At 31.9% G+C, this 26,338-nt stretch overlaps 4 protein-coding genes across 5 annotated transcripts; all 4 read right to left on the minus strand.

Moving 5' to 3' along the window:
- Window positions 1–476: 476 nt before the first annotated feature.
- Window positions 477–7,009, minus strand: LOC140040507 (sialin-like). Of its 2 annotated transcripts, none has more exons than XM_072086494.1 (10): window positions 6,690–7,009; window positions 6,117–6,350; window positions 5,231–5,318; window positions 4,712–4,798; window positions 4,156–4,292; window positions 3,621–3,770; window positions 3,264–3,396; window positions 2,484–2,725; window positions 2,087–2,225; window positions 477–666 (listed from the first exon to the last, which is right to left on the minus strand). In XM_072086494.1, exons 1-9 carry the CDS (start codon window positions 6,837–6,839, stop codon window positions 2,088–2,090), a joined length of 1,359 nt encoding a protein of 452 aa, XP_071942595.1. In that variant the 5' UTR covers window positions 6,840–7,009; the 3' UTR covers window positions 477–666; window position 2,087. The 2 variants fall into 2 exon arrangements, with proteins under 2 accessions (XP_071942595.1, XP_071942594.1); XM_072086493.1 differs by having other exon boundaries at window positions 2,087–2,258; window positions 6,690–7,000.
- A 709-nt stretch (window positions 7,010–7,718) lies between these two features.
- Window positions 7,719–12,215, minus strand: LOC140040510 (sialin-like). Its single transcript, XM_072086498.1, has 9 exons — window positions 11,979–12,215; window positions 11,154–11,387; window positions 10,734–10,821; window positions 10,414–10,509; window positions 10,174–10,307; window positions 9,724–9,873; window positions 9,482–9,614; window positions 8,607–8,848; window positions 7,719–8,500 (listed from the first exon to the last, which is right to left on the minus strand). The coding sequence occupies exons 1-9, from the start codon at window positions 12,150–12,152 to the stop codon at window positions 8,330–8,332; spliced, it is 1,422 nt and encodes a 473-aa protein (XP_071942599.1). The 5' UTR covers window positions 12,153–12,215; the 3' UTR covers window positions 7,719–8,329.
- Window positions 12,216–12,313: 98 nt separating this feature from the next.
- LOC140040509 (sialin-like) lies at window positions 12,314–20,835 on the minus strand. The gene is made up of 9 exons (XM_072086497.1): window positions 20,598–20,835; window positions 19,779–20,012; window positions 15,434–15,521; window positions 15,128–15,223; window positions 14,888–15,021; window positions 14,425–14,574; window positions 14,185–14,317; window positions 13,323–13,564; window positions 12,314–13,216 (listed from the first exon to the last, which is right to left on the minus strand). Exons 1-9 carry the CDS (start codon window positions 20,778–20,780, stop codon window positions 13,022–13,024), a joined length of 1,455 nt encoding a protein of 484 aa, XP_071942598.1. The 5' UTR covers window positions 20,781–20,835; the 3' UTR covers window positions 12,314–13,021.
- An 833-nt stretch (window positions 20,836–21,668) lies between these two features.
- LOC140039695 (sialin-like) lies at window positions 21,669–26,298 on the minus strand. Its single transcript, XM_072085315.1, has 9 exons — window positions 26,142–26,298; window positions 24,510–24,743; window positions 24,088–24,175; window positions 23,807–23,902; window positions 23,531–23,664; window positions 23,262–23,411; window positions 22,773–22,905; window positions 22,213–22,454; window positions 21,669–22,103 (listed from the first exon to the last, which is right to left on the minus strand). Exons 1-9 carry the CDS (start codon window positions 26,289–26,291, stop codon window positions 21,909–21,911), a joined length of 1,422 nt encoding a protein of 473 aa, XP_071941416.1. The 5' UTR covers window positions 26,292–26,298; the 3' UTR covers window positions 21,669–21,908.
- Window positions 26,299–26,338: the final 40 nt, after the last annotated feature.

A 26,338-nucleotide genomic window follows, 5' to 3' on the forward strand; every position in this document is an offset into this window, starting at 1 on the left:
AACATTTATTTCTTCCTTCAAGAAAATGAGGTAAACATAATAAATTCCAGTAAAATATATAACAAGTCAATTGATGATAAAAAAAAAAGTGTACAGTTATCAATAAGAGGAAGTAGGCAGTGCCCAAGAAGATAGAAATCTTGTGGCGGGCCAGCCTATTTACATAGTACAGACACAGGTAATACGGACTTAAAATTCAAGAAAATAGGATTCAAAATACAGGACGTATGGACAGGGACATAACAAGATCAATACTTTGCAATAAGGTATTTCTTAAGTTTGGAAGAAAACGTTTTTTATTGAAATAGAGTTGTCGATGTCAGAAGGTAAATTATTCCAAAAATTGGAGCCGGAAAATCTTATGTTATGTTGAAAATAATTAGTGATGTTTTGGTATATGGATCTTAGATTGGTTTCTTGTACAGTAGGCCTACGAGTGACGAACAGAATTTGGGATGAAAAAATTACACAGATGCTTAGGAAGAAGAAAATTTATTGAATTCAATTTAGAAAACAAATGAGACGAATGAGACCGTGGTGGAACGCCAGATATAATGCGAGTATATACCCGCCCCGGCTAGTTTCTTAATGGAACTGGTCGCCTCTGCCGTTATTTTAACGTCCTGCCTATCCACCACTCATCGTAAATAACGTCCGTAATCTGTCCTGAAAACAAAAACGAATGCTTTCTCGTTTTAAAATAAGAAACACTTTTTAATGGACATAAAGGCCCTATCATTCCTTTTTTGTTTGGGATATTAACACATTCTACTAATTTAATCCGAATTTTCTTTTAAACGGACAGGATAATTGTTAGCTGGGGAGCGCGAGTATAATAATGATAAAGTACAGTATAGAATTGTATCAAAAAGTCTTGGTTCATAACGCGACTCAAATGATCTGACACCACAGTCCAATTTTAATCCAAAACGTTGTCTTTTTTTTTTTTTTTTTTTTTATTCAGTATATTACACAGAGGCGCCTTACAAGATGGAACCATCTTAGCTTCAAGGCGCCTCAGATTAACAAATACAACATTTTAAAACAACTAACAGAAACATCAATTAAATCTTCCAGAATTAACAAGAAATTGTTGTACATAATAAAATAATAAAGCATTTTCACAATTCGAAAGAAGATCGGAACCAAAAATAAAAATTTCACTTAAAAATGTAAAATTAAATGTTAAAGAAAAATCCTTGGCTAAGATATCCTCAATAATTGAGTTAGCGCTTACAAGTAGAATATCTCTTTGTGTATTATAATTAGGGCAGTAACATAAGAAATGAAGCGGATTCTCAACATTAAAGCCACAAGTACAATTTGGATTGTCCCGAAGTCTATGTAAGAATAAATGCGAATTGAGACAGCTGAAACCAAGTCGGATTCTAGTGTGAATTTGGTTAATCTTCTTATCACCTGTATCATAATAAGAACGTTTTTTTGTTTCAAACAAATTGGATTTCAGTAGCAATTTTTTAAACTCAACAAGAAATGAGGAATTTTTTATTTCATTATTTAACTCATTCCAATGTGTTATAATAGATGGGACAAAAGATAAACGATATGATGTGGTCTTACAAAATGGAATTATTATATTTCGGATGTTACGCAAGTTATAAACTTCAATATTGTCAGAAAAATTAAATAAGGAGTAAAGATACACTGGTGTTAACTTATGAATAATTTTAAAAAACAGTATTAGGTTAAGAAATTGTCTACGTTTTTCCAATGATAACCAGCCTAATTCTTGTCTTAATGCATTATGACTTGTATGTTTCCACGCACCAGTACATATTCTACCTGCAGAAATCTGGATATTTTCTAGTTCATCACTTAATTTATCTGGGATATTACACCAAACAGGAGCTGCATATTCCATTAATGGTCTAACGTGTGATATGTAAATGTGACAGAGAGCCTGTCGAGGTAGAATATGTTTGACACGACGTAGCATATTTAAAGATAAAGACGCTTTGTTAATTACAGATTGGATATGGGAATCCCACTTGAGTTTTGCATTAAGCATTACACCAAGATGCCTATGATCATTTACAAATTGTAGATTTACATTGTCTTTAAATACCTTAGTTATCTTCAATGGCTTTATAAGATTTCATTTCTTGTTTTGAAATATTTTCTTTGTTAGGATGATGAAACTGTTCCTCTGCTTTTGCAAACAATAAAAATATCGTCACTCCAAATAACTGTATTCCACCAATTATCTTAAACATCAAAGACCATTGTCCGTATGTGTTCTTCATGAAAATAATGATGGTAATGATAGATTATAATAATAGGCCTGAATATATGGAAATGTTTATGACAATCATTATTAGGCCTGTTGAGTTATCCGTTCAGTTTTCAAATCGTTAAAAAGTTGATGATGAAAGATCATGATGTAAGTATTACAGATTGTTATCTTATATACATTAATTTCTTTGAATTTATAATAGTATTATGCAAAGTATTAGCAAACTTACGTTATTGCTTATTAAAGCACCGATAAGTGTCGGTCCAACAAATCCAGAACAACTTCCTACACTTGTCATGATTCCTATGATCACCCCTGAATAATGCTTCGTTATGTCCAATATGTTAGGCATGATACTCGAATGATTACATCCGAGTGTACCAAATGCCAATATGAGTGTAATCAGAGATAATATAGCACTATGTTTGAAAACGTCCATACAGATAAGTAAAAACGCACATAACCCAGTACCTATAAACAAATATTATGCATAATATTGATTTACTGTGTTTCTATATTTCTTTTAATATGCATTAGGACGGTATCTACGAGTTTTAATAATGAATTGATTCGTTGACAGCATAATCAACAGCGTTTATACTATGACTATATAACGATACTATTAATTGAGCGAGTGGCCGAGCGGTTAAGACAGTGGAACCGTAAATACGTAGCCATAACATCGGCAGGGGTTCGAGGTTCACTCACTCCATGGTTCTGGTGGTAGAACGAGTCTTCTCGGATAAGGACTATAAACCGTAGGTCCAGTGTACACATCTAGCTCGTGTGAACTTTAAAGAACCTAGTACATTTCGAGACGAGTAGGGGGTTACACCGGTGTATTAGTAGCCTACTGTACATCACAGCCACTGATCATAACTGGGCCCTCTGGGAGACCAGTCTTTGACTGAAGAGGTTACCCAGTATTTAAATATATATTTCAATCTATTTCAATACTCGAATTCAGTTAAAATCAAGAACCGTTCACGACAATTCTATGAAAACTTACCTAGAAATGCGAACAGTTTCCTTGTTTGAAAAATAGTTAAGTATTTATGACGAATGATGAAGTCTGCACATACACCAGAGGTTAGAGTAAAGAAGCAATCTGCAATACCTAGAATCGACATAAGCCATCCAGTCTAAATATTATAAGAAGTCCAACTATATATTATTATATCCATGCCCATGCATTGGTAGACATGTATTCAGTATTTTATTGTTATAACTCACTTTCGAATCAGTGACGTCACACACCTTACGGTGGTGCGTCCATACAAATATAAACAAAAACAAACAAAAGCAAAACAAATGAATTAGCACGACTTATTTTAGCAAAATACGTTACTTACTGTAATACTCTTACCGTTTTTAAGTCAAATCCAAATATTTCTGAGATAAATGTCGGAGCTTCAGTAATAATAAAATAAAAACCAAAACAATAAGCCAGGTAAACAAGGACTATCGCCCAGACAGCCGACGATTTAACTATACTCAGCAATGGAACCGATATGTTCTTTAAAAAACACAAAAAATTAATGATTTAGTGATTGACTACAATCTGTGTGAGGCCTTATAAATCTAGCCATATAAAGTGAAACCATATTGTATGATACAACAGTAATAGCAGTGAACGCATAATATGCATTTATGTTAAAGATTTTTTTCTTCAAATTGTTGTTCTTGAATATGTCATTTTATTGTCGTAATAGTTATTTAATTTTAATCAAAAATTTGATCGAAAACAAATTATTTATCTGAAAAAACTTTTTGTCATTTTATAGGTGATAAGTGATTAACTTATTAGAACTAACAAAAATGACCAATTCAACATCTGATTTTATTCATTTTCATTTTTCATATCTATGGGGGACAATACATCTTAAATTGTATTATGGTACCTTGTCTTTATTCTCTCCATCTCCAGTGTCAAAACCTTTTAAGTATTCGACCTCGTTACTCGATATAAACGGATCTTTTTCAGGAGTTTCGTAAATCAAAACAACCCATAATATTGCAGCAACAGCTCCAAATATACCTGGATTAAAATGTGAATATTTCAATTATTATGTATTATTATTTATTATTATTATTTATTATTTGTTGTTATTTATGGTTGTTTGATGGTGGCTGTTGCCGGTTGTTGTTTGTTGCTGCTGCTGTTACTTTTGTTGTTGTTGTTATTATTAATATATTATTATAATAATAAGGTAAGATCTTGCAAACACAAACATACAAATCGTTTGTATAACGGATATTTTATTCTTTTATTATATATTGTATGCTTAGTAATGATTTGTTTTTAAAGTTAAACAAAATGTGGATGTTACTACCGCACACAACATAATACAAACAAGAATTGTTTGCAGGAAAGTTCTTGATCAGAATAGTATATGTATATGTCTATTATAAAATCTGCGTGAAACAAAATAAAATTAAAAGGTATATAGGTCGTACTGTATGTATAAAATGATAATGGCCAATTGTATGCAGAACAAATCCAAGCAGAAAGAGGGTTAGAGATGACCTCAGCTAATGCCAAACCTACGAAACAATCAGTGATATCTATTAAGTTACAGCATAGAGATATTATAATCTCTATGGTTACAGTGAATAGAAACAAATATTAAAATCGTATAATACTTTAAGAATTGGGTATCACACAGACATTAAATCATCATGATTGATTTGGGCTTAGTCTAGATTCAAAATCGTTTTATGTAATCCAATACAAAAATTCATATAATTTACAAAAAAACTATAAAATGAATCAGGTAGACTTTCATTACAGCCTATATGATAATATCAAATAATATTATAATTAGGCCTAGGCCCTATATCCGGTAACAGTTCGTGCGGTATTCCCATTATGGAGTTATATAATTCGTGTAAAATGTATCAATGAAACTCCATTAACACGGAGTTACTGTGGGCAAATGAACAAATCATTTAAAGAAGATAATGAAAGTAATTTACCAAAAAAAGCAATGGATACAAGAGTACTTCGTTCATGTGGAACAGCCCACTTTCCCAGTAACACCACCGTTGCCGCATTGTTTAATCCCTGAAAAGAAAAGTTTCCGCTCAACCGCCTTTCCGGTCTTCCATATGTATATAATTTTATAATTTTTTTCGGAACTTCACTTTTGTAACAGTGGCACACTTCACATTTTGAAGGTGCGTCCAACAATATATAATAAATGAAAGCACAATATAGACAAAAACATAGATAATCTTACTTAATCTACATACGGTAACATCTAATAAACTCATTCATTCCTTCCCTCTTCTTCTCCAAATATAAGTACAACATGTAATTTAAATACAGTACATGATTATCACTAATACCCCCCCCCCCTCCACAACCTTACTTACAACATGAAGGAAATATAAAATAAATAAACAAAATTACAACATAGAGATATTGATAGTTCACATAATATCTGAGTCATGAGTCATTTGAGAAATAACAGATTATAATAATCTTTAATTTTTGTTTTCCGCTTAACGTTTACCGCTATTTCTTCATAGCAGTATGACTATAACTTATAACATTGCGAAAAGAACCTTAAAATACAGGTGTTATTTTCTTTGTATGATGGAATTTAATTTCAATGCCCATCATACAAAGAAAATAACATTGATTCAATGAATATTAGTGATTTTCATTGCACTTTTAGGCCTACAACTAGAAAAAAATAATTTAAAAAGCATTATTATTATTACCATCATTATTATTACCACCATTATTATTATTATTATCATTATTAAACCAAAAGAGTTAATCAATAATATTCAAATGGAATTTTATTGCACTTCAATTACTCATTAATAATACTATACGTAGATTATTCAGACTAACCTGTGCCATGCCGTCTAGTACACGTAGAACTATTAGAAGATTACTGCTAACTCCAGCTGACCAAGGTATCAGTGCTGTAAGAATACTTGACGAAATAAGTGAAAATAGATTAACTCGTTTCCCACCTAGTCTACAAGCGATCCATCCACCGGGAACGGGTGCTATGGTATAGCCATAGAAGAAACCACTAAGTATCATTTGACGTGTTTCTTTATCCCAGACGTAAGTTGGTACCTATATTGACAATAACAAGATCGATTATGCCGTCCTAACCCATCATAGAGATTAATTTACAAAAAAAAGAACTTTAATTAAAGTTATTATATATAGGCCTACTATGATATGATAAGTTTCTTTCTTCAATGCTCTCTTTACTTGGTACTGGTTGCATTGATCCCTTTGCAGATAAACTGGGATCGGGTACAGGCGAAGTGTCAAGACAAAATGTGCAAAAACGTATATATAACAATTAAAAGGAAAACTGAGGATTAAAACCCAATGCTTATTGAAAAAATACTAAAATGAAAGAAAAAACTAATCTTGGTGTCAATGTGTTTAGACTTCGAAACCTACCTTTGTTGTCAAAGTGACATTTGAAGCGTCTTCTTCGGTCAAATTCTGAGTTTGGACCATTTCGATTATGGCAATATTTATATTGACTCTCATGCATAGCAAACACAATTTTATCATGGAACACATTCCCGCTACTAAAAAACGCTTCATGTTAGCAATTTCGCTTATTTCGCTGACAATTCAATCCGGGATCCAACCCTATTCGTTATTTCTTTTAAAAATTATCTCTAGAATAACGTCTACCGGTTAGCAGCCTTGATATACCATTGATCGACTGGTATAGCCTACGGTCTACTTGAATGAATTTGAATAATGGACGTTTCAAAAGACAATTCACAGTGCTGTATCTCCACAGTTTCCGGGGTATCATAGGAATATTTGGTAATACAGCATATAATTCATATCACATGCGATGCCTTTATCATGTCAGGGGCGGACCCAGGGGTGTTGCCCTACTGGCCCGGGCAACACCCTTAATTTCATACTAAATGTTGTTTCTGCCACTAAATTAAAATTGAGTAAATCCATCCGGACCAGGAACTTAATAGGCTTAGTCATAAAGTAGTTACAGAGTTGCAGGGCATCATTGTTGAATGTTTTGATGTTAGCTTAATTGTTAAAATTGGTAAAGAAGTAATTCTAGCGCCAACGAATTAAAGCCTGTCTTCTCTGTCGACGTTAGTCGACGATATCGTCGTTGATTGATAAAGCCTGTTTTCCTGTCGACAGGAAAACAGGCTTTACAGTTCAACGACGATCGTTTGAAAACGATCAAGTTGAAATGATAGCGAGCGAGTACCCTTTTCTGTAAATCGTTAACATTTCAATGTTTACGTAGAAGATCGCCATTCGCCGATTATTGTTAACGATAGCGTCGACTAACGTAGACAGGAAAACAGGCTTTAACGACCTTCACAACCAAAATATTTCTTTGTAACACAATTTATTTTAAATGGAACGCTACAAAAATTTAGAAATCCCGTTGGCTTTGGAATTAAAGTAACAAAGATGGAATACTAATTCTTTGTGTATATCATCTATATATAATATTTGTAATTGCGCTAGCTCATTAGTAAGCAGTATACGATTCTTTCAAATAATTCGGTGAAGTATATGCGAAGTACACTAAGGACACTTGAAGGACCCGTGACCCGTGACGGCGGAAAGTTTATACAGCAAATCAGTTTGCTTCTGTTTTCTTTGTTAGGCCTAATCCCGTCACCGTCACGGAAGTTTGTTTTTTGTTTTGTTATATTTCTGTATTGAGGAAATAAATGAAAAGAAATGAAATTAAACGAAATTGTGTTCAGAATAAATACGACACTCATATTAACTTTTTACCGTTTAACATTGAACACTGTGTTGTTTCTTGTCTGTTTACAATACATGTTCAAACGATGAAATAATTGTTGTTGTAATAGAATAAATTTTCTTGAAACAATAAAACAGAATGAAAAATATACATAGGTTCTTGTTTTGAAATACTGAATGTAGCCTATTTAAAGTCAAATAGTTAACAAATTTAGCAATCCCGTTGGCTTTGAAATTAAAGTAACAATGATGGAATACTAATAATGGTAATATCTTATCAGATTAATCAATATATAAGGTGATTAAACGTATCACTCATTATAAGTTCACTATTCAGTATCTTTTATACTTTCATACGATTTCATTTCTTGTTTGGATATGTTTTCTTCGATGGAATGAAACTGCTCCTCTGCTTTTGCAAACAACAAAAATATCAACAGTCCAAACAACTGTATTCCCGCAATTATCTTAAACATCAAGTACCACTGATCATTTGTGTTCTGAAAATGAATAATAATAAAATGGTGATAATGGATAGGCCCCAAAGGGGTTACAAAATGTAATCCTGCAATACAGAGTGATTAAGACAATAATTTGCAAACTTACTTTTTTCTTTAATAATGCAGCAAATAATGATGGCCCTATAAATCCAGTAGAACTTGCTAAACATGTCATGATTCCTACGATCACTGATGAATAATGCTTCGTAATGTCCAATACGTTCGCCATAAAACAGGTATTGTAACATCCTAGTAACCCGAATGCTAGTATTAGCGTAATCAGGCATAATATAGCACTGTCTTGGAAAAATCCTATACAAATAAGTAAGAAAGCAGATAACCCCATACCTATAGAGAAAGAGAAATATTATATTAGTAAATGATTCTCATTCTTGATTTAAATTCTAATTCTGAAACATTATGATACATTATGTGTCAAAATAAGTTTCCAGCCATCAAGTCATAAGTAGAAAGCTCATTCAAAATATCTGGAGGAAATAATTTCATATTTTTGATACTCAGAACTAGGTATAAGTTCATTACTGTATTTTTATTTCATTCAAGTTATTAATATATAGGGAGCTTTCGATTTGCGACGACCGACGACCAAGCTAGGTCAGGTCAATCGATGTGTCGTCGGTCGTCGCCTATTCGAGTTTTGACCTAATATTAGTAAAAAAAAAATATTTTGGCACATGGCGTTTCATACGTATACTACTTCAGCTTGAAACTTCAGACAAACATCTAACTTTAATAAACTAACTTTAAATGTCGAGGTGAGGAATGAGGACACGCGTCCCAATATTTTCTCTTGCGCACAATGAATTAACATGACGTATAGTTTGGTAGTTGGTCGTCGCAAATCGAAAGCTCCCTATTATCATTCATATGGATGTTGTATTGTCTAATACTGATTGACAATACTCAATAAGAGGCTTATACTGTAATATCACTTCATGAAATTAAGAAATGATCTTTTACTGCAAATTGCGATCAGTTTCCTTGTTGGCAAAATAGTCAGCATTTCACGGCGAACAATGAAGTCGGCACATACACCAGAGAGCAGGGCAAATAAGCATTCCACAATACCTAGAATCAACATTAGCCACCCAATCTGTAAATATATATGGTTATATAAGTTTTTATTAGTCGGTTCCGCAACAACCAGTGACTGTCACTGACGACTCGTATTCATTTCGCAAAAATACTTTATATACACTTACCGTTTTTACATCAAATTTTAAGACTTCGGAGATAAAGATCGGTGCTTCAGTAATAATAAAAAAGAAACCAAAAGCATTGCTACTGAAAGCAATGACTACCGCCCAAACAGCTGACGATGTTAGTATACTCAACCATGGAGCCGATATTTTCTAAATGAAGAAAAAACCCATGATACATAAAGTAAAACTGCCAGAAGCTTTGGGGCAACACTAGCCCTTCGTCAGTGCAAGTGAAAGTACTTGGACAAAGTCTCGATAGATAAATAAGGCAAGCGCTGATATCGTTGTCAGATTCACTCACCTTACAAGTTCGCACAAAATATAATGATAATCTTAATTTATATTTTTGTGTTTGTTATTGGTGTGCTTACAACATGTAACACCTATTAGGTATAATAATTATAACTATTGAAATCGGACAGTGGTATTATTAAGCGTTATGGACAATACCTTATTTTTCTCTCCAACAGTTGTGTCAAAACTTTTCAAATATTCAACCTCGTTACTCGATATATACGGATCTTCATCAGGATTTTCGTAAATTAGGAAAATGCATAATATTGCAGTAACAGCTCCAAATGTACCTAAATATAATTTAATTCAATTGCCAATCATTTTAATAATAGTTTTGTTCACTTTAAAGAATAAATGAAAATAAGTAAAATACAAAAATAATATTGTTCAAGTTACTGTATGTATAAAATGACAACGGCCATCCACCGAGTTTGTAGGCAGAACAAATCCAACCGGACAGTGGGTTACAGATAATCTCAGCCAATGCCACACCTGTATAAAAAAAACGTTCAACGATTTGGTGTGAAACCATATCGAAGTGAATGAAGAAAATATCGGTCACAAAGAAGGCCAACTTTAATAACAGAATTTAAAAAAAAAAACATCGTATAAATTTATTTCTAAATTAAGAACATAATCGCCATGTGGTATAATTACGTTGAAGAAAGCTAACGGTCGCATTATATTACTAATCAGAAGCTTTAATGTCTATTTACCGGAATAGGCAATGGATACAAGTGTACTTCGTTCGTGTGCAACAGACCAGTTTGCCAGTATAATCAACATTGCCGGATTGTGTAATCCCTGAAAGTAAATGTTTTCTTTTGGGTTTATTGTTATTGTTATATTGTGGTCATAACTTACAGTGAATTGTAAATGCTATAAACGCTATAACGCCATGCGTCTAAATGTAAATGAAAGCTAAAAAGAAGTACAGTATGGCATCAATTATGAAATAAATGCTAACCTTAGTCTAGGTTCTAGACGGAGGTTTGACTTAATGTTAGCAAAAAGAAAAATATTGTTTCATACGTATGCTGCTTAATCTTGTATTTTCAGACAAAAATTTAAAAACCGAGTGGTGGACTAACATAAGAAAGACAATAACTATAGACTTGAGACAAGTCTATACTAACCTGTGCCATGCCGTCTAGAACACGTAGAACTATTAGAAGATCAGTGCTAACTCCAGCTGACCAAGGTATCAGTGCTGTAAGAATACTTGACGAAAGAAGTGAAAATAGAATAACTCGTTTTCCACCAAGTCTGTGCGTCACCAATCCTCCAAGAAGTGCTGATACGCTATACCCATAGTAAACAGCACTAAGTATCATTTGACGTGTTTCTTCGCTCCAGGCGTAACTTGGTATCTATTGACAATAACAAAATTGGTTTAAAAAGGTCACGCATGTCATCCTTCTGTGATACGTATACCCATCATGCTTGTGGAGATTAATTTAAAATAGAAAAGTCGCTAAATAAAACTTTTGTGGACTAATCATTGCAATTTCATTCATATTTACAGTTACTATACACATAAAATATAAAAACGGCGTTTTAGATTATACACGCAATAGCTTGTACCCACTTTTGTCAGATGTTTAGATTCTATAACGTATCTTTTTTTTTTTTTTTTTTTTTTTTTTTTAGCTAGATACATGCTAGGTTATTGACGATGGGATTAACATACAAAACATTAATTCAAAATAAACAAATTAATGAATACTAATTATGATTTGAAGCTTTAATACAATCCTCAATCCTCGCACTTTTTGGAGAAACATTTCTCGAAGGGAAGTTTAACCTTTTACAAGATTACCGTACCTCAAATAAAGGGAATTTCCTAGTTTAGACCTACTCGCAATTTAAGAAAAAAATAAAAGGAAATACATTGTGTAAAATCCTATAAAATTTCTTCATTTGATAAATTATACGTTACGTTAGTTTATTTTTAAACTTACCTCTTTGTAAATAATTTCAGACCGTGTAGCCTTTGTTGTCAGAGTGACATTTAACGCGTTGTTTTCGGTAGAATTTGGAACCATTTTGATTATAGCAATATTGAGATTTATTCTCATGCAATACAAACAAAACTTTACCATGGAACACATTCCAGCTACAAGATAACGCTTCATATTGGCGATGTTGTATGGTGCCAACAACAAACACTCCTGCTGCTCGCTATTATAGACGCTAACTTAGAATTGCCACAATGGAAGAGTAGAGGTCAAATTTTATTATTGACGGTTTAATTTGTGTTTTCAATACACCTACTCGTCGATTTTTAAGCCGTTATATCGTTTGCATGCATTGATGGATTTGAATAATATATATAACAATAGTCTTTCAATGAAAAATAGATATACAAAGCCTATATTGTACAGTAGCTAATCTGACATTCTTATTCTTAAAATAAGTTTATTTCAATAAAAAGTTAAATAGCTCCAAAACCTATGTTTAGTTTATACACATTATTTATTTTAACATTTCTTCTTATAGACAATTATGATGATATGTTTATACACATTTATTTTTTTATAAATCTATAAAATACAATTATAATTTAATTTGAATGCAATTAGTTCAACTAATAATTTGTTGTTTCTTATAATTTTATCTTATACTTTGGGTTTGTTTTCTTTTCTGTCTGTGTTTGCTAAGTTATTGTATCTCGTTATTAATTGCATTATATTATGTAATAAATGCTCTAATACAAATTCATGAATGTTCTATTCTCTTTTTGCTGATTCTTCATTCACATGGTATTCTTATTCTGTTAATGTAGTGATTTCAAAACAAAACAAAGACCAACAATTGTCGATTTCTTTCCAAGTCTCTCAATAATACGAACTCGAAGAATTTAGCCTAAATAAACACGAAGACGGCTGCAGTCACCAACAATTATATGCTTATATACTATATACAACTAAGATTTTTTTTCTAGCATGTGCTCTTCATTTTAGACACTTTCTTTAGGCCACAAACTTAATAACCTTCTCGACAGTCACTCTTCAGTATCAACAACTTCTGCGGAAGCATCGTTTATAGAATTATAAGATTTCATTTCTTGTTTGGATATGTTTTCTTCGATGGAATGAAACTGCTCCTCTGCTTTTGCAAACAACAAAAATATTAACAGTCCAAACAACTGTATTCCCGCAATTATCTTAAACATCAAGTACCACTGATCATTTGTGTTCTGAAAATGAATAATAATAAAATGGTTATAATGGATAGGAACCAAAGGGGTTACAAAATGTAATCCTGCAATACAGAGTGATTAATACAATAATTTGCAAATTTACTTTTTTCTTTAATAATGCAGCAAATAATGATGGCCCGATAAATCCAGTAGAACTTGCTAAACATGTCATGATTCCTACGATCACTGATGAATAATGCTTCGTAATGTCCAATACGTTCGCCATAAAACAGGTATTGTAACATCCTAGTAACCCGAATGCTAGTATTAGCGTAATCAGGCATAATATAGCACTGTCTTGGAAAAATCCTATACAAATAAGTAAGAAAGCAGATAACCCCATACCTATAGAGAAAGAGAAATATTTTATTAGTAAATGATTCTCATTCTTGATTTGAATTCTAATTCTGAAACATTATGATACATTATGTGTCAAAATAAGTTTCCAGCCACCAAGTCATAAGTAGAAAGCTCATTCAAACTATCTGGAGGAAATAATTTCATATTTTTGATACTCAGAACTAGGTATAAGTTCATTACTGTATTTTTATTTCATTCAAGTTATTAATAGGGAGCTTTCGATTTGCGACGACCGACGACCAAGCTAGGTCAGGTCAATCGATGTGTCATCGGTCGTCGCCTATTCGAGTTTTGACCTAATATTAGTAAAAAAAAAAATTTTTGGCACATGGCGTTTCATACGTATACTACTTCAGCTTGAAACTTCAGACAAACATCTAACTTTAATAAACTAACTTTAAATGTCGAGGTGAGGAATGAGGACACGCGTCCCAATATTTTCACTTGCGCACAATGAATTAACGTAATAGTTTGGTAGTCAGTCGTCGCAAATCGAAAGCTCCCTATTATCATTCATATGGATGTTGTATTGTCTAATACTGATTGACAATACTCAATAAGAGGCTTATACTGTAATATCACTTCATGAAATTAAGAAATTTTACTGCAAATTGCGATCAGTTTCCTTGTTGGCAAAATAGTCAGCAATTCACGGCGAACAATGAAGTCGGCACATACACCAGAGAGCAGGGCAAATAAGCATTCCACAATACCTAGAATCGACATTAGCCACCCAATCTGTAAATATATATGGTTATATAAGTTTTTATTAGTCGGTTCCGCAACAACCAGTGACTGTCACTGACAACTCGTATTCATTTCGCAAAAATACTTCATACACTTACCGTTTTTACATCAAATTTTAAGACTTCGGAGATAAAGATCGGTGCTTCAGTAATAATAAAAAAGAAACCAAAAACATTGCTAGTGAAAGCAATGACTACCGTCCAGACAGCTGACGATTTTAGTATACTTAACCATGGAACCGATATTTTCTAAATGAAGAAAAAACCCATGATATTATAATATACATAAAATAAAACTGCCAGAAGCTTTGGGGCAACACTAGCCAGCCCTTCATCAGTGCAAGTGAAAGTACTTGGACAAAGTCTCGACAGATAAATAAGGCAAGCGCTGATATCGTTGTTGTCAGATTCACTCACCTTACAAGTTCGCACAAAATATAATGATAATCTTAATTTATATTTTTGTGTTTGTTATTGGTGCGCTTTCAACATGTAACACCTATTAGGTATAATAATTATATTGAAATCGGACAGTGGTATTATTAAGCGTTATGGACAATACCTTATTTTTCTCTCCAACAGTTGTGTCAAAACTTTTCAAATATTCAACCTCGTTACTCGATATATACGGATCTTCATCAGGATTTTCGTAAATTAGGAAAATGCATAATATTGCAGTAACAGCTCCAAATGTACCTAAATATAATTTAATTTAATTGCCAATCATTTTAATAATAGTTTTGTTCACTTTAAAGAATAAATGAAAATAAGTAAAATACAAAAATAATATTGTTCAAGTTACTGTATGTATAAAATGACAACGGCCATCCACCGAGTTTGTAGGCAGAACAAATCCAACCGGACAGTGGGTTACAGATAATCTCAGCCAATGCCACACCTGTATAAAAAAACGTTCAACGATTTAGTGTGAAATATCGAAGTGAATGAAGAAAATATCGGTCACAAAGAAGGCCAACTTTAATAACAGAATTTAAAAAAAAAACATCGTATAAATTTATTTCTAAATTAAGAACATAATCGCCATGTGGTATAATTACGTTGAAGAAAGCTAACGGTCGCATTATATTACTAATCAGAGTATATTTACCGGAATAGGTAATGGATACAAGTGTACTTCGTTCATGTGCAACAGACCAGTTTGCCAGTATAATTAACATTGCCGGATTGTGTAATCCCTGAAAGTAAATGTTTTCTTTTGGGTTTATTGTTATTGTTATATTGTGGTCATAACTTACAGTGAATTGTAAATGCTATAAACGCTATAACGCCATGCGTCTAAATGTAAATGAAAGCTAAAAAGAAGTACAGTATGGCATCAATTATGAAATAAATGCTAACCTTAGTCTAGGTTCTAGACGGAGGTTTGACTTAATGTTAGCAAAAAGAAAAATATTGTTTCATACGTATGCTGCTTAATCTTGTATTTTCAGACAAAAATTTAAAAACCCAGTGGTGGACTAAAATAAGAAAGACAATAACTATAGACTTGAAAGGTCTTGAATGCAAAATTGTTAAAAAGTTAACTGATATTGATGGAAGATATATATTTCTTAATTTAATGATAAATGAAAAGAAATTGGACATTATAAATATTTATGCTCCTAATGAAAGCAAAAATAGAAGTGCATTCTTTAGGACCATACACAAATGTTACAATGACTTTGATGGAGGGAAGGGTAATTCTATCATTCTAGGTGGAGATCTGAATTGCATCATGAATAGTGACATTGACCAAAAAGGTAGCGCAAATAGGTCTGATAAATCTGTTTTTACGATTAAAAACCTAATGAAAAATTTAAATTTAAATGATATTTGGAGATCCAAAAACATGAATAAGCGACAATTTACGTGGCGTAAGAGATTTAACAACATTTTCCGTAGGCTGGATTACTGGTTAATATCAGAAGATCTCTTTTTAAATGGAGACGTTTTAGCCTGTGACATTCGTCCAGCTATTCTCACAGATCACCAGGCGGTATCAATTAAAATAGATTTGCATGAAAAAAAACGCGGTCCTGGTTTATGGATGTTCAACAATAGCTTTCTGAAAGATGAAACATTTACAAAATTAGTAATTAAAATAATTGATGTTTCAATACTAAAAAATAATAGAGAACCTGTAAGTGCAAGTTTGTTATGGGAGCTTGTAAAAACAAAAATAAAAGAATTTTCAATTTCATACGGAAAACAAAAAAATAAAAACCAGAATAAAAAGAAAGAAAAATTACAAAAACAAATAAAAAACTTAAATGAAACAATTATGAATACTCAAAATTGTGATATAACCATTGAAAATAAAATTGAAAACAAAAAAATAGAGCTTGAAAACATTTATAATGTAGAAGCAAAAGGCGCGCAAATTAGGTCCAGAGTAAAATGGATAGAGGAAGGCGAGCGGAATACAAAATACTTTCTTGGGTTAGAAAGATCCAAAAGTAAAAAGAAACACATAAAAAGTTTAATTACTAAAGATGGGAGCTTAGCAACGAGCCCAATTGATATTTTAAAGGAACAAATACAACATTTCGAAGGTTTATACGCAAAAAATGTTATAAACCCTGGAAAAATTAATAAATACCTTTGTAATTCTATTATAAACAAGCTTTCAGAAATAGAAAAAGAAAATTGTGAAGGTTACGTCACTATTGATGAATGTAAAAAGGCCATTTCAATGATGGAAAAAAATAAAACACCTGGATCGGATGGTCTAAGTGTTTAATTTTATGTGTTCTTTTGGAATAATATTAAACATTTAATTTGCGATGCGTTAAATGAAAGTTATAATTCTCAAGAATTATCCTTTTCGCAAAAACGAGGTGTAATCACCCTTTTGTTCAAGGATGGAGAAAGAGAAAATTTGAATAATTGGCGTCCCATTACCCTCTTAAACACCGATTACAAAATTCTTGCACATGTATTAAGTAACAGACTTAAAATGGTTATTAAATCAATAGTAAGTTCAGACCAAAAAGGTTATATAAAAGGCCGTTTCGCTGGTGAAAACATTCGGTTAATAGAAGACCTGCTTTATTATACAGAGTGTAATGATATCGAAGGGGCAATAATTACCGTAGATTTTAAGAAGGCTTTTGACTCTATTAGTAGAGATTTTATGTTCAATGTTCTAGAAAAGTTTAACTTTGGAATGTTCTTTAGTAACTGGGTAAAAGTATTATACAATAACGTTGAATGTGTCACAGTTAACAATGGTTGGGTTTCAAACAATTTTAAAATGGAAAGAGGTATTAGACAAGGTTGTCCTCTATCTGCTCTGTTATTCATTTTAGTGGTTGAAGTAATGGCATCTAGAATAAGAAACAAAGATGACTATAAGGGTATTAAACTTCCAAATAATGAAAATAACATAGAAGCTAGAATAAGCCAATTAGCCGATGATACTGTTTTGTATGTTGGTAATGACAAAAGTATTAAGTCAGCAGTCAGTGTAATTGAACGTTTTTGTGAAGTATCTGGAATGACACTAAATAAAAAAAAAACCAATGCTTTTTGGATTGGTAAATGGAAGAACAGAATAGATAGACCTTTAGAATTAAATTGGGTAAAACACCCGATCAAAATTTTAGGCATATATGTAGGGTATAATACAGAAGAATGTACCAGAAAAAACTGGGATGTTAAATTAATAGAGCTAGAAAAGACTTTAAAACAATGGAATGCTAGAAATCTCTCAATTTTTGGTAGAATAATAATCCTGAAAAGTCTTGCACTATCTAAATTAACATATGCTGCAAATATCACTGATGTTCCAAAATATGTATATACACAAGTTACAAATCTAATATATAATTTTATTTGGAACAATAAAAAGGAAAAGATAAAAAGAAAAACTCTAATTGGTGATGTTGAGATGGGAGGCATTAAAATGCCTGATTTTACTCTTCATGTTAACGCACTCATGTGTGGCTGGTTAAAAAGAATTATGAATGATGATGGTGCTAAATGGAAAAATATTCCAATGTATTATATTAAAAAAATATGTGATGTTAATGTTTTACTTAATATGTCATGTTATAACATTATTGATGTTAATTCTGATAAAATTCCACTGTTTTACAAAAATATGATAAAAGCCTACATAAATTATAACAGAATCTCAAAAAAAACCCTGAAACTTATAACGATATAATGAATGAGCAACTGTGGGGAAACCACTACGTTAAACTAAAAAAAAAAACGCTTTTCTACAAGCATTGGATTGACAGTGGCATTATCAGTATTAAAGACATTGTTAATAAGAACACTTTTTTAACATCGAACGAAATACTGGTGAAACTACAATGTAAAACAAACTGGTTAAATGAGTATTTGTGCATTATTAAGGCAATACCAATTCAATGGAAACGTATTATTAAGGAGGTAGATATTTTCAATTGTGATGATAATGATGAAGTAGTTGGGACTAAGTATGAGATTAATACTACCAAACTAATATACTCATGGTTTGTGAAAGAATATTTCATTATTCCAATGTCACAACTAAAATGGGAAGAGTACTTCAATGATAACAACATTGATTGGAAAACTTCTTGGTTACGGAAAGTATGTAAAATGAAAGATAAGAAACTAGCACAATTCAATTATAAGATGTTACATAGAATACTGCCTACCAACAAACGGCTGTATCAGTGGAAAGTTAAGGAAACACAAACGTGTGACAAATGTGGAGAAATTGAAAATGAAAATCATTTGTTTTTTAGTTGTAGATTTATTCAGAAATATTGGAGGAAAATGCTTAGTATCTTTGTAAGTTTAAATCACAATAATATATCATTTAAACAATTAATACTAGGAACGGGAGATAAGCTAATAGATTATATTTACACTTTTGCAGCATTTACTATTTATAGAATAAAAATGTTATCTGCACTGAATAAGCCAGTGGGTAAATCTTTATGGAATTCATTTAAAAGCAATATGTTATATAACATTGAATGTGAAACATATAACAATAAAGAAACAAGTATAGAAAAATGGGTAGCTTTAAGAAATAAGATTATGATAATATAAATTCTAATTTGATACGATTAACCGAAAAGGAATTACAGTGATACGGGTTACTGGTGGTACTGAGCTATTATTGTTTTTTTTTTATCATGTATATAAATATATTGTATAATCCGGGTTGTAAAATGAAAACAAACAAATGAAAATGTGTGAACTATTTTAAAACGAGATAGATGATAATGATGATCCTGTCAAGTGTATAACAAAATATAAGAAAATTAATGAAAAAAGGAGTAATACAGAATTCATATATGTAAAAATGTTACTTATGAACTGTAACGACATTTACAAGTTAAATAATACGATTTTATGTAATATGAAATAATATGAATGTGAATAAAAGTGGTGTTTGCGCCACAAAAGAGAAAAAAAAAAACTATAGACTTGAGGCAAGTCTATATACTAACCTGTGCCATGCCGTCTAGAACACGTAGAACTATTAGAAGATCAGTGCTAACTCCAGCTGACCAAGGTATCAGTGCTGTAAGAATACTTGACGAAAAAAGTGAAAATAGAATAACTCGTTTTCCACCAAGTCTGTGCGTCACCAATCCTCCAAGAAGTGCTGATACGCTATACCCATAGTAAACAGCACTAAGTATCATTTGACGTGTTTCTTCACTCCAGGCGTAACTTGGTATCTATTGACAATAACAAAATTGGTTTAAAAAGGTCACGCATGTCATCCTTCTGTGATACGTATACCCATCATGCTTGTGGAGATTAATTTAAAATAGAAAAGTCGCTAAATAAAACGTTTGTGGACTAATCAGTGCAATTTCATTCATATTTACAGTTACTATACACATAAAATATAAAAACGGCGTTTTAGATAAAACACGCAATAGCTTGTACCCACTTTTGTCAGATGTTTAGATTCTATAACGTATCTTGTACTCATTTCCTAGTTTAGCTAGATACATGCTAGGTTATTGACGATAGGATTAACATACAAAACATTAATTCAAAATAAACAAATTAATGAATATAACTAATTATGATTTGAAGCTTTAATACAATCCTCAATCCTCGCACTTTTTGGAGAAACATTTCTCGAAGGGAAGTTTAACCCTTGACAAGATTACCGTACCTCAAATAAAGGGAATTTCATAGTTTAGACCTACTCACAATTTAAGAAAAAAATAAAAGGAAATACATTGTGTAAAATCCTATAAATTTCTTCATTTGATAAATTATACGTTACGTTAGTTTATTTTTAAACTTACCTCTTTGTAAATAATTTTAGACCGTGTAGCCTTTGTTGTCAGAGTGACATTTAACGCGTTGTTTTCGGTAGAATTTGGAACCATTTTGATTATAGCAATATTGAGATTTATTCTCATGCAAAACAAACAAAACTTTACCATGGAACACATTCCAGCTACAAGATAACGCTTCATATTGGCCATGTTGTATGGTGCCAACAACAAACACTCCTGCTGCTCGTTATTATAGACGCTAACTTAGAATTGCCACAATGGAAGAGTAGAGGTCAAATTTTATTATTGATGGTTTAATTTGTGTTTTCAATACACCTACTCGTCGATTTTTAAGCCGTTATATCGTTTGCATGCATTGATGAATTTGAATAATATATATAACAATAGTCTTTCAATGAAAAATAGATATACAAAGCCTATATTATACAGTAGCTAATCTGACATTCTTTTTCTTAAAATAAGTTTATTTCAATAAAAAGTTAAATAGCTCCAAAACCTATGTTTAGTTTATACACATGATTTATTTTAACATTTCTTCTCATAGACAATTATGATGATATGTTTATACACATTTCTTTTTTTATAAATCTATAAAATACAATTATAATTTAATTTGAATGCAATTAGTTCAACTAATAATTCGTTGTTTCTTATAATTTTATCTTATACTTTGGGTTTGTTCTATTTTCTGTCTGTGTTTGCCACATTATTGTATCTCGTTATTATTTGCATTATATTATGTAATAAATGCTTTATACAAATTCATGAATGCTTTATACAAATTCATAAATGTTCTATTCTCTTTTTGCTGATTCTTCATTCACATGGTATTCTTATTCTCTTAATGTAGTGATTTCAAAACAAAACAAAGACCAACAATTGTCGATTTCTTTCCAAGTCTCTCAACAATACGAACTCGAAGAATTTAGCCTAAATAAACATGAAGACGGCTGCAGTCACCAACAATTATATGCTTATATACTATATACAACTAAGATATATTGTCGCCCTATACATACATATATATATATATATATATATATATATTTAAATTTTTTTGTTGAATATGTCATTTTATTGTCACATAATATTATTTATTCACTTTTACAAAAAACTTGAAAAAATGTAATTTAAAGCAAAAAATACTTAACTTACTAGTTTTTGGGTCAAATTAACCTTTTATTTTTTTCTCTTTACAAGCGAAATTATTGGTTATCCGCACTTAGCGGATAACCCCTTGTTATTTTTTTTTTTTAGCATGTGCTCTTCATTTTCGACACTTTCTTTAGGCCACAAACTTAATAACCTTCTCGACAGTCACTCTTCAGTATCAACAACTTCGGCGGAAGTATCGTTTATAGAATTATAAGATTTCATTTCTTGTTTGGATATGTTTTCTTCGATGGAATGAAACTGCTCCTCTGCTTTTGCAAACAACAAAAATATCGTCAGTCCAAACAACTGTATTCCCGCATTTATCTTAAACATCAAGTACCACTGATCATGTGTGTTCTGAAAATTAATAATAATAATAATATGGTAAGGAACTAAATGGATATGAACAGAATAGGTTCCTTTAATGTAAGCCTACAATACAGTGAATAATATTAGCAAACTATACCTTTATCTTCAATAATGCGGCAAATAATGATGTCCCAATAAACCCAGTACTACCTCCTAAACATGACATGATTCCTACGATCACTGATGAATAATGCTTCGTTATGTCCAATACGTTCGCTATAAAACACGTATTAAAACATCCTAGTAACCCGAATGCTAGTATTAGCATAATCAGACATACTATAGCATTGTCTCTGAAAAATCCTATACAAATAAGTAAGAAAGCAGATAACCCCATACCTAAGAAATAGAAATATCATATTAGTAAATTATTCTCATTCTTGGTTGTCATTCTAATTCTGAAACACTATTATGACACAATGTCAATAAAAATACGAACCCATAGACAAGACATTTGGACATCCAAATATAGGTATCGTTCACTACAACTTAGTATTTGTATTCAAGTTGTTATTATATCCATGTGTCGTATGTGAAAGTAAACTTTGTTTTTGTCTAAATGCTTGATAATACTCAATTATTATAAGGCTTAAATTAATTATAATATAACTTCCTAAAATGAGTGACGTTTTCCATAATAAATCTATGAACGTTTACTGAGAATTGTGAACAGTTTCCTTGCTTGCAAAATTGTCAACATTTCACGGCGAATGAAGAGGTCAGCACATACACCAGATAGTAGGCCAAATAAGCATTCCGCAATACCTAGAATCGACATAAGCCACCCAATCTGTAAAATGTAAGGTATATATAATAATATTATATATAATAATCGAATTTGAACTAAACACTGACGATTTCGTCGTAGGCCTATATACGACGAAATCGTGAGTGGTCTAATGGTTAGGACATCTGCATATCAAGCAGGAACGTTCCGAATCTCGGTTGGGGCGGCATTTTCTCACATTCTCACAGATTTTCTCATCCTTATCGTTTCAAATTAATATTCATTATATCCCCGGCCGGCTAGAATTCTTCTATGCTCATGTAACGTATTACAATATAGGCCTTTTTCACAACAACCAGATTGTCACCGTCGACTCTTATTTTCATTTTTCAAAAATACGTTATCTATTATAGACTTACCGTTTTTAAATTAAATCCTAAGACTTCTGAGATAAAGATCGGTGCTTCAGTAATAAGAAAAGTAAAACTAAAAACGTTGCTAGTGTAAGCAATCACTACCGCCCAAACAGCTGATGACTTCAGCATACTTAACCATGGAACCGATATTTTCTATGTGAAAAAAAACCCGATATAAAATTGTTATTTTTATATATCTTATTTTATGATGATATGATATTTATCAGACTGATCACTTTACATACAACTTCATACAAAGATATAAACCGTACCTTATTTTTCTCTCCATCTTCAGTGTCAAACCCTTTCAAGTATTCGACCTCTTTACTCGATATACACGGATCTTCATCAGGAGTTTCGTAAATTATGAAAGTCCATAATATTGCAGTAACAGATCCAAAGGCACCTAAATAAAATTTAATTGTTGCCAATTTCAGGGGTGTAAACGTTACCTCCTAATAGGAGGAGGTAATGTCAATAATAGGTTGTTTCACTTTAAACAATAAATAAAAATAAGTAAAATACAAAAATAATATTGTTCAAGTTACTGTATGTATAAAATGACAACGGCCATCCACCGAGTTTGTATGCAGAACAAATCCAAACAGACATTGGGTTACAGATAACCTCAGCTAAAGCCACACCTGTATAAAAAGAACGTTCAACGATTTGGTGTGAATAACATATAAGTGAATGAAGAAAAATTATCGGTCACAATGACTATAACTTTATTTCTAAATTAAGGACATGCCATGTGGAACGTGTAATATATTACGTTGATGACAGCTAACGATCGCAAACATATTATTAAGCTTTAATGTCTATTTACCGAAATAGCCAATGGATACAAGTGTACTTCGTTCATGTGCAACAGACCAGTTTGCCAGTATACCCAACATTGCCGGATTGTGTAATCCCTGAAAGTAAATGTTTTCTTTTGGGTTTCTTGTTATTGTTACATTGTGGTCATAACTTACAGTGAATTGTAAATGCTATAAACGCTATAACGCCATGCGTCTAAATGTAAATGAAAGCCAAAAAGAAGTACAGTATGGCATCAATATGAAATAAATGCTAACCTTAGTCAGGTTCTAGACGGAGTTTTAACTTAATGTTAGTAAATAGAAAAATATTGTTTCATACGTATGTTGCTTAATCTTGTATTTTCAGACAAACATTAAAAAACCGAGTGGTGGACTAACATAAGAAAGACAATAACTATATAGAATTGAGAGGCAAGTCTATACTAACCTGTGCCATGCCGTCTAGTACACGTAGAACTATTAGAAGATTACTGCTAACTCCAGCTGACCAAGGTATCAGTGCTGTAAGAATACTTGACGAAAGAAGTGAAAATAGAATAACTCGTTTTCCACCAAGTCTGTGCGTCACCATTCCTCCAAGAAGTGCTGATAGGCTATACCCATAGTAAGCAGCACCAAGTATTATTTGACGTGTTTTTTCATCCCAGGCGTATCTTGGGATCTATTGACAATAACAAAATTGGTTTAAAAAAGGTCACGCATGTCATCCTTCTGTAGTGATACCGTACGTATACCCATCATGCCTGTGGAGAGTATTTTACAACGCTAAATAAAACGTTTGTAGACTAATCAGTGCAATTATTATTTACAGTTAAACATACAATATAACATATTATATTTAGATTATACAAGCATAGCATCAGCCTCCCCACTTTTCCACAAGTTTAGCTTTGTCAGATGTTCAGATTATAAACGTAGGCTTGTACCCCCTTTCCCACACGTTTCGCATGACGTTGTTCTAAAATTCCCCTATTGAATTACCCACGTTTCAAGTTTAACTTGATACATCTAGCCTTGCCAGGTTATTAACGATGGAATTAACATACAAACCATTTAATGGTTAAAATTATTATTATAAACAAAAGGAATAATAATTTTGCTTTACGTAAGGGCAAAATTCGGTAAATCGCGCGTTATTTCTAGAATGTTTACTCGATGGTATATAAAGTTGGTTAGAATCTCGGTACTGATTTTAACCACCTGATGTAACCCTGTTTACTAATTAAATTTAGTTAGATAATTAGTTATTGACAATTAAAACGAATTTAGGTTCAACGATTTGCCCCATATAGGGGTGTTTTCCGATCGTGGTATACACTGTCTAATGGATGTCCTCATGAAAAATACCTGCACACTAATACAAGGATACTTCGCATCTCCTCCTACGATAATTGTTTTAATAGTAGATTACTGACAGTTGCTTCTCAAACTTTTGTATTAATTAATAATTATAAAAAATATAAACGTCGTAGTGGTGTATCGTTACCTGTACGTTACTATTTCAATCGACTATAACAGGGACAGTTTTTTAAAAGTATTATAAATCGTAAATGTTTTACTGTGTTTAGTGGTATATTATTGATAAGCCTATAAAACAATATTTCGTTACTGACTGGATAGAGAATATATTTAAAAATTGTTCTTCCCATCCTCTTCCCCATCCCTCAACTCTAATATATATATATACAAAACACAAATTGGGTTTGTTTAAATGAGTTTAAATAAAAAAATTGGACTCATTTTTAAGACGCTGAAATTACTGTGTATTCGAGAACCATCTGTGGACATGACCTATGATACGGTACGCGAGCGAAGCGAGTACCATCTAGTTAATACAATTCTCGCACTTTTTGGGGAATCATTTCTCGAAGAGTAGTTTACCCCTTTATAAGATTACCTCAAACAAAGGGAATTTCATAGTTAGACCTACTCGCAATCTTAAAAACTTACACTCCAATTTAAGAAAAAATAAAAGGAAATACATGTGTAAAATCCTATAAATTTCGGCGCTAGTTTCTTCATTTGATAAATTATACGTTATTTTATTTTTTAAACTTACCTCTGTTTTAATAATTTTAGACCATGTAGCCGTTGTTGTCAGAGTGACATTTAAAGCGTTGTCTTCGGTAGAATTTTGAACCATTTTGATTATGGCAATATTGAGATTCAGTCTTATGCAATACAAAGACAACCTTACCATGGAACACATACCAGCTACAAGATAACGCTTCATATTGGCGTTGTATGGTGCATGCA

Source organism: Antedon mediterranea, chromosome 2 (genome assembly GCF_964355755.1).
Source record: "Antedon mediterranea chromosome 2, ecAntMedi1.1, whole genome shotgun sequence".
Classification (NCBI taxonomy): Eukaryota; Metazoa; Echinodermata; class Crinoidea; order Comatulida; family Antedonidae; genus Antedon; species Antedon mediterranea.

What these genes read in the sequence shown, in the direction of transcription:
- LOC140039695 (XM_072085315.1), bottom strand. Translation starts at nt 26,291, where the DNA reads ATGTGTTCCATGGTAAGGTTGTCTTTGTATTGCATAAGACTGAATCTC. An exon ending in TGTATCCATTGGCTATTTCG is followed by an intron (nt 23,903 to 24,087) that starts GTAAATAGACAT and finishes CTTTTTATACAG; the next exon opens with GTGTGGCTTTAGCTGAGGTT. An exon ending in TAGGATTTAATTTAAAAACG is followed by an intron (nt 22,906 to 23,261) that starts GTAAGTCTATAA and finishes TACATTTTACAG; the next exon opens with ATTGGGTGGCTTATGTCGAT.
- LOC140040509 (XM_072086497.1), bottom strand. Translation starts at nt 20,780, where the DNA reads ATGGCCAATATGAAGCGTTATCTTGTAGCTGGAATGTGTTCCATGGTA. An exon ending in CTAAAATTATTTACAAAGAG is followed by an intron (nt 20,013 to 20,597) that starts GTAAGTTTAAAA and finishes TATTGTCAATAG; the next exon opens with ATACCAAGTTACGCCTGGAG. An exon ending in GTTGTCATTTTATACATACA is followed by an intron (nt 15,022 to 15,127) that starts GTAACTTGAACA and finishes AATTATATTTAG; the next exon opens with GTACATTTGGAGCTGTTACT.
- LOC140040510 (XM_072086498.1), bottom strand. Translation starts at nt 12,152, where the DNA reads ATGAAGCGTTATCTTGTAGCTGGAATGTGTTCCATGGTAAAGTTTTGT. An exon ending in CTGAAATTATTTACAAAGAG is followed by an intron (nt 11,388 to 11,978) that starts GTAAGTTTAAAA and finishes TATTGTCAATAG; the next exon opens with ATACCAAGTTACGCCTGGAG. An exon ending in CTGTTGGAGAGAAAAATAAG is followed by an intron (nt 9,874 to 10,173) that starts GTATTGTCCATA and finishes TTCTTCATTTAG; the next exon opens with AAAATATCGGCTCCATGGTT.
- LOC140040507 (XM_072086493.1), bottom strand. Translation starts at nt 6,839, where the DNA reads ATGAAGCGTTTTTTAGTAGCGGGAATGTGTTCCATGATAAAATTGTGT. An exon ending in ATGGAGAGAATAAAGACAAG is followed by an intron (nt 3,771 to 4,155) that starts GTACCATAATAC and finishes TGTTTTTTAAAG; the next exon opens with AACATATCGGTTCCATTGCT. An exon ending in GAAACTGTTCGCATTTCTAG is followed by an intron (nt 2,726 to 3,263) that starts GTAAGTTTTCAT and finishes ATTTGTTTATAG; the next exon opens with GTACTGGGTTATGTGCGTTT.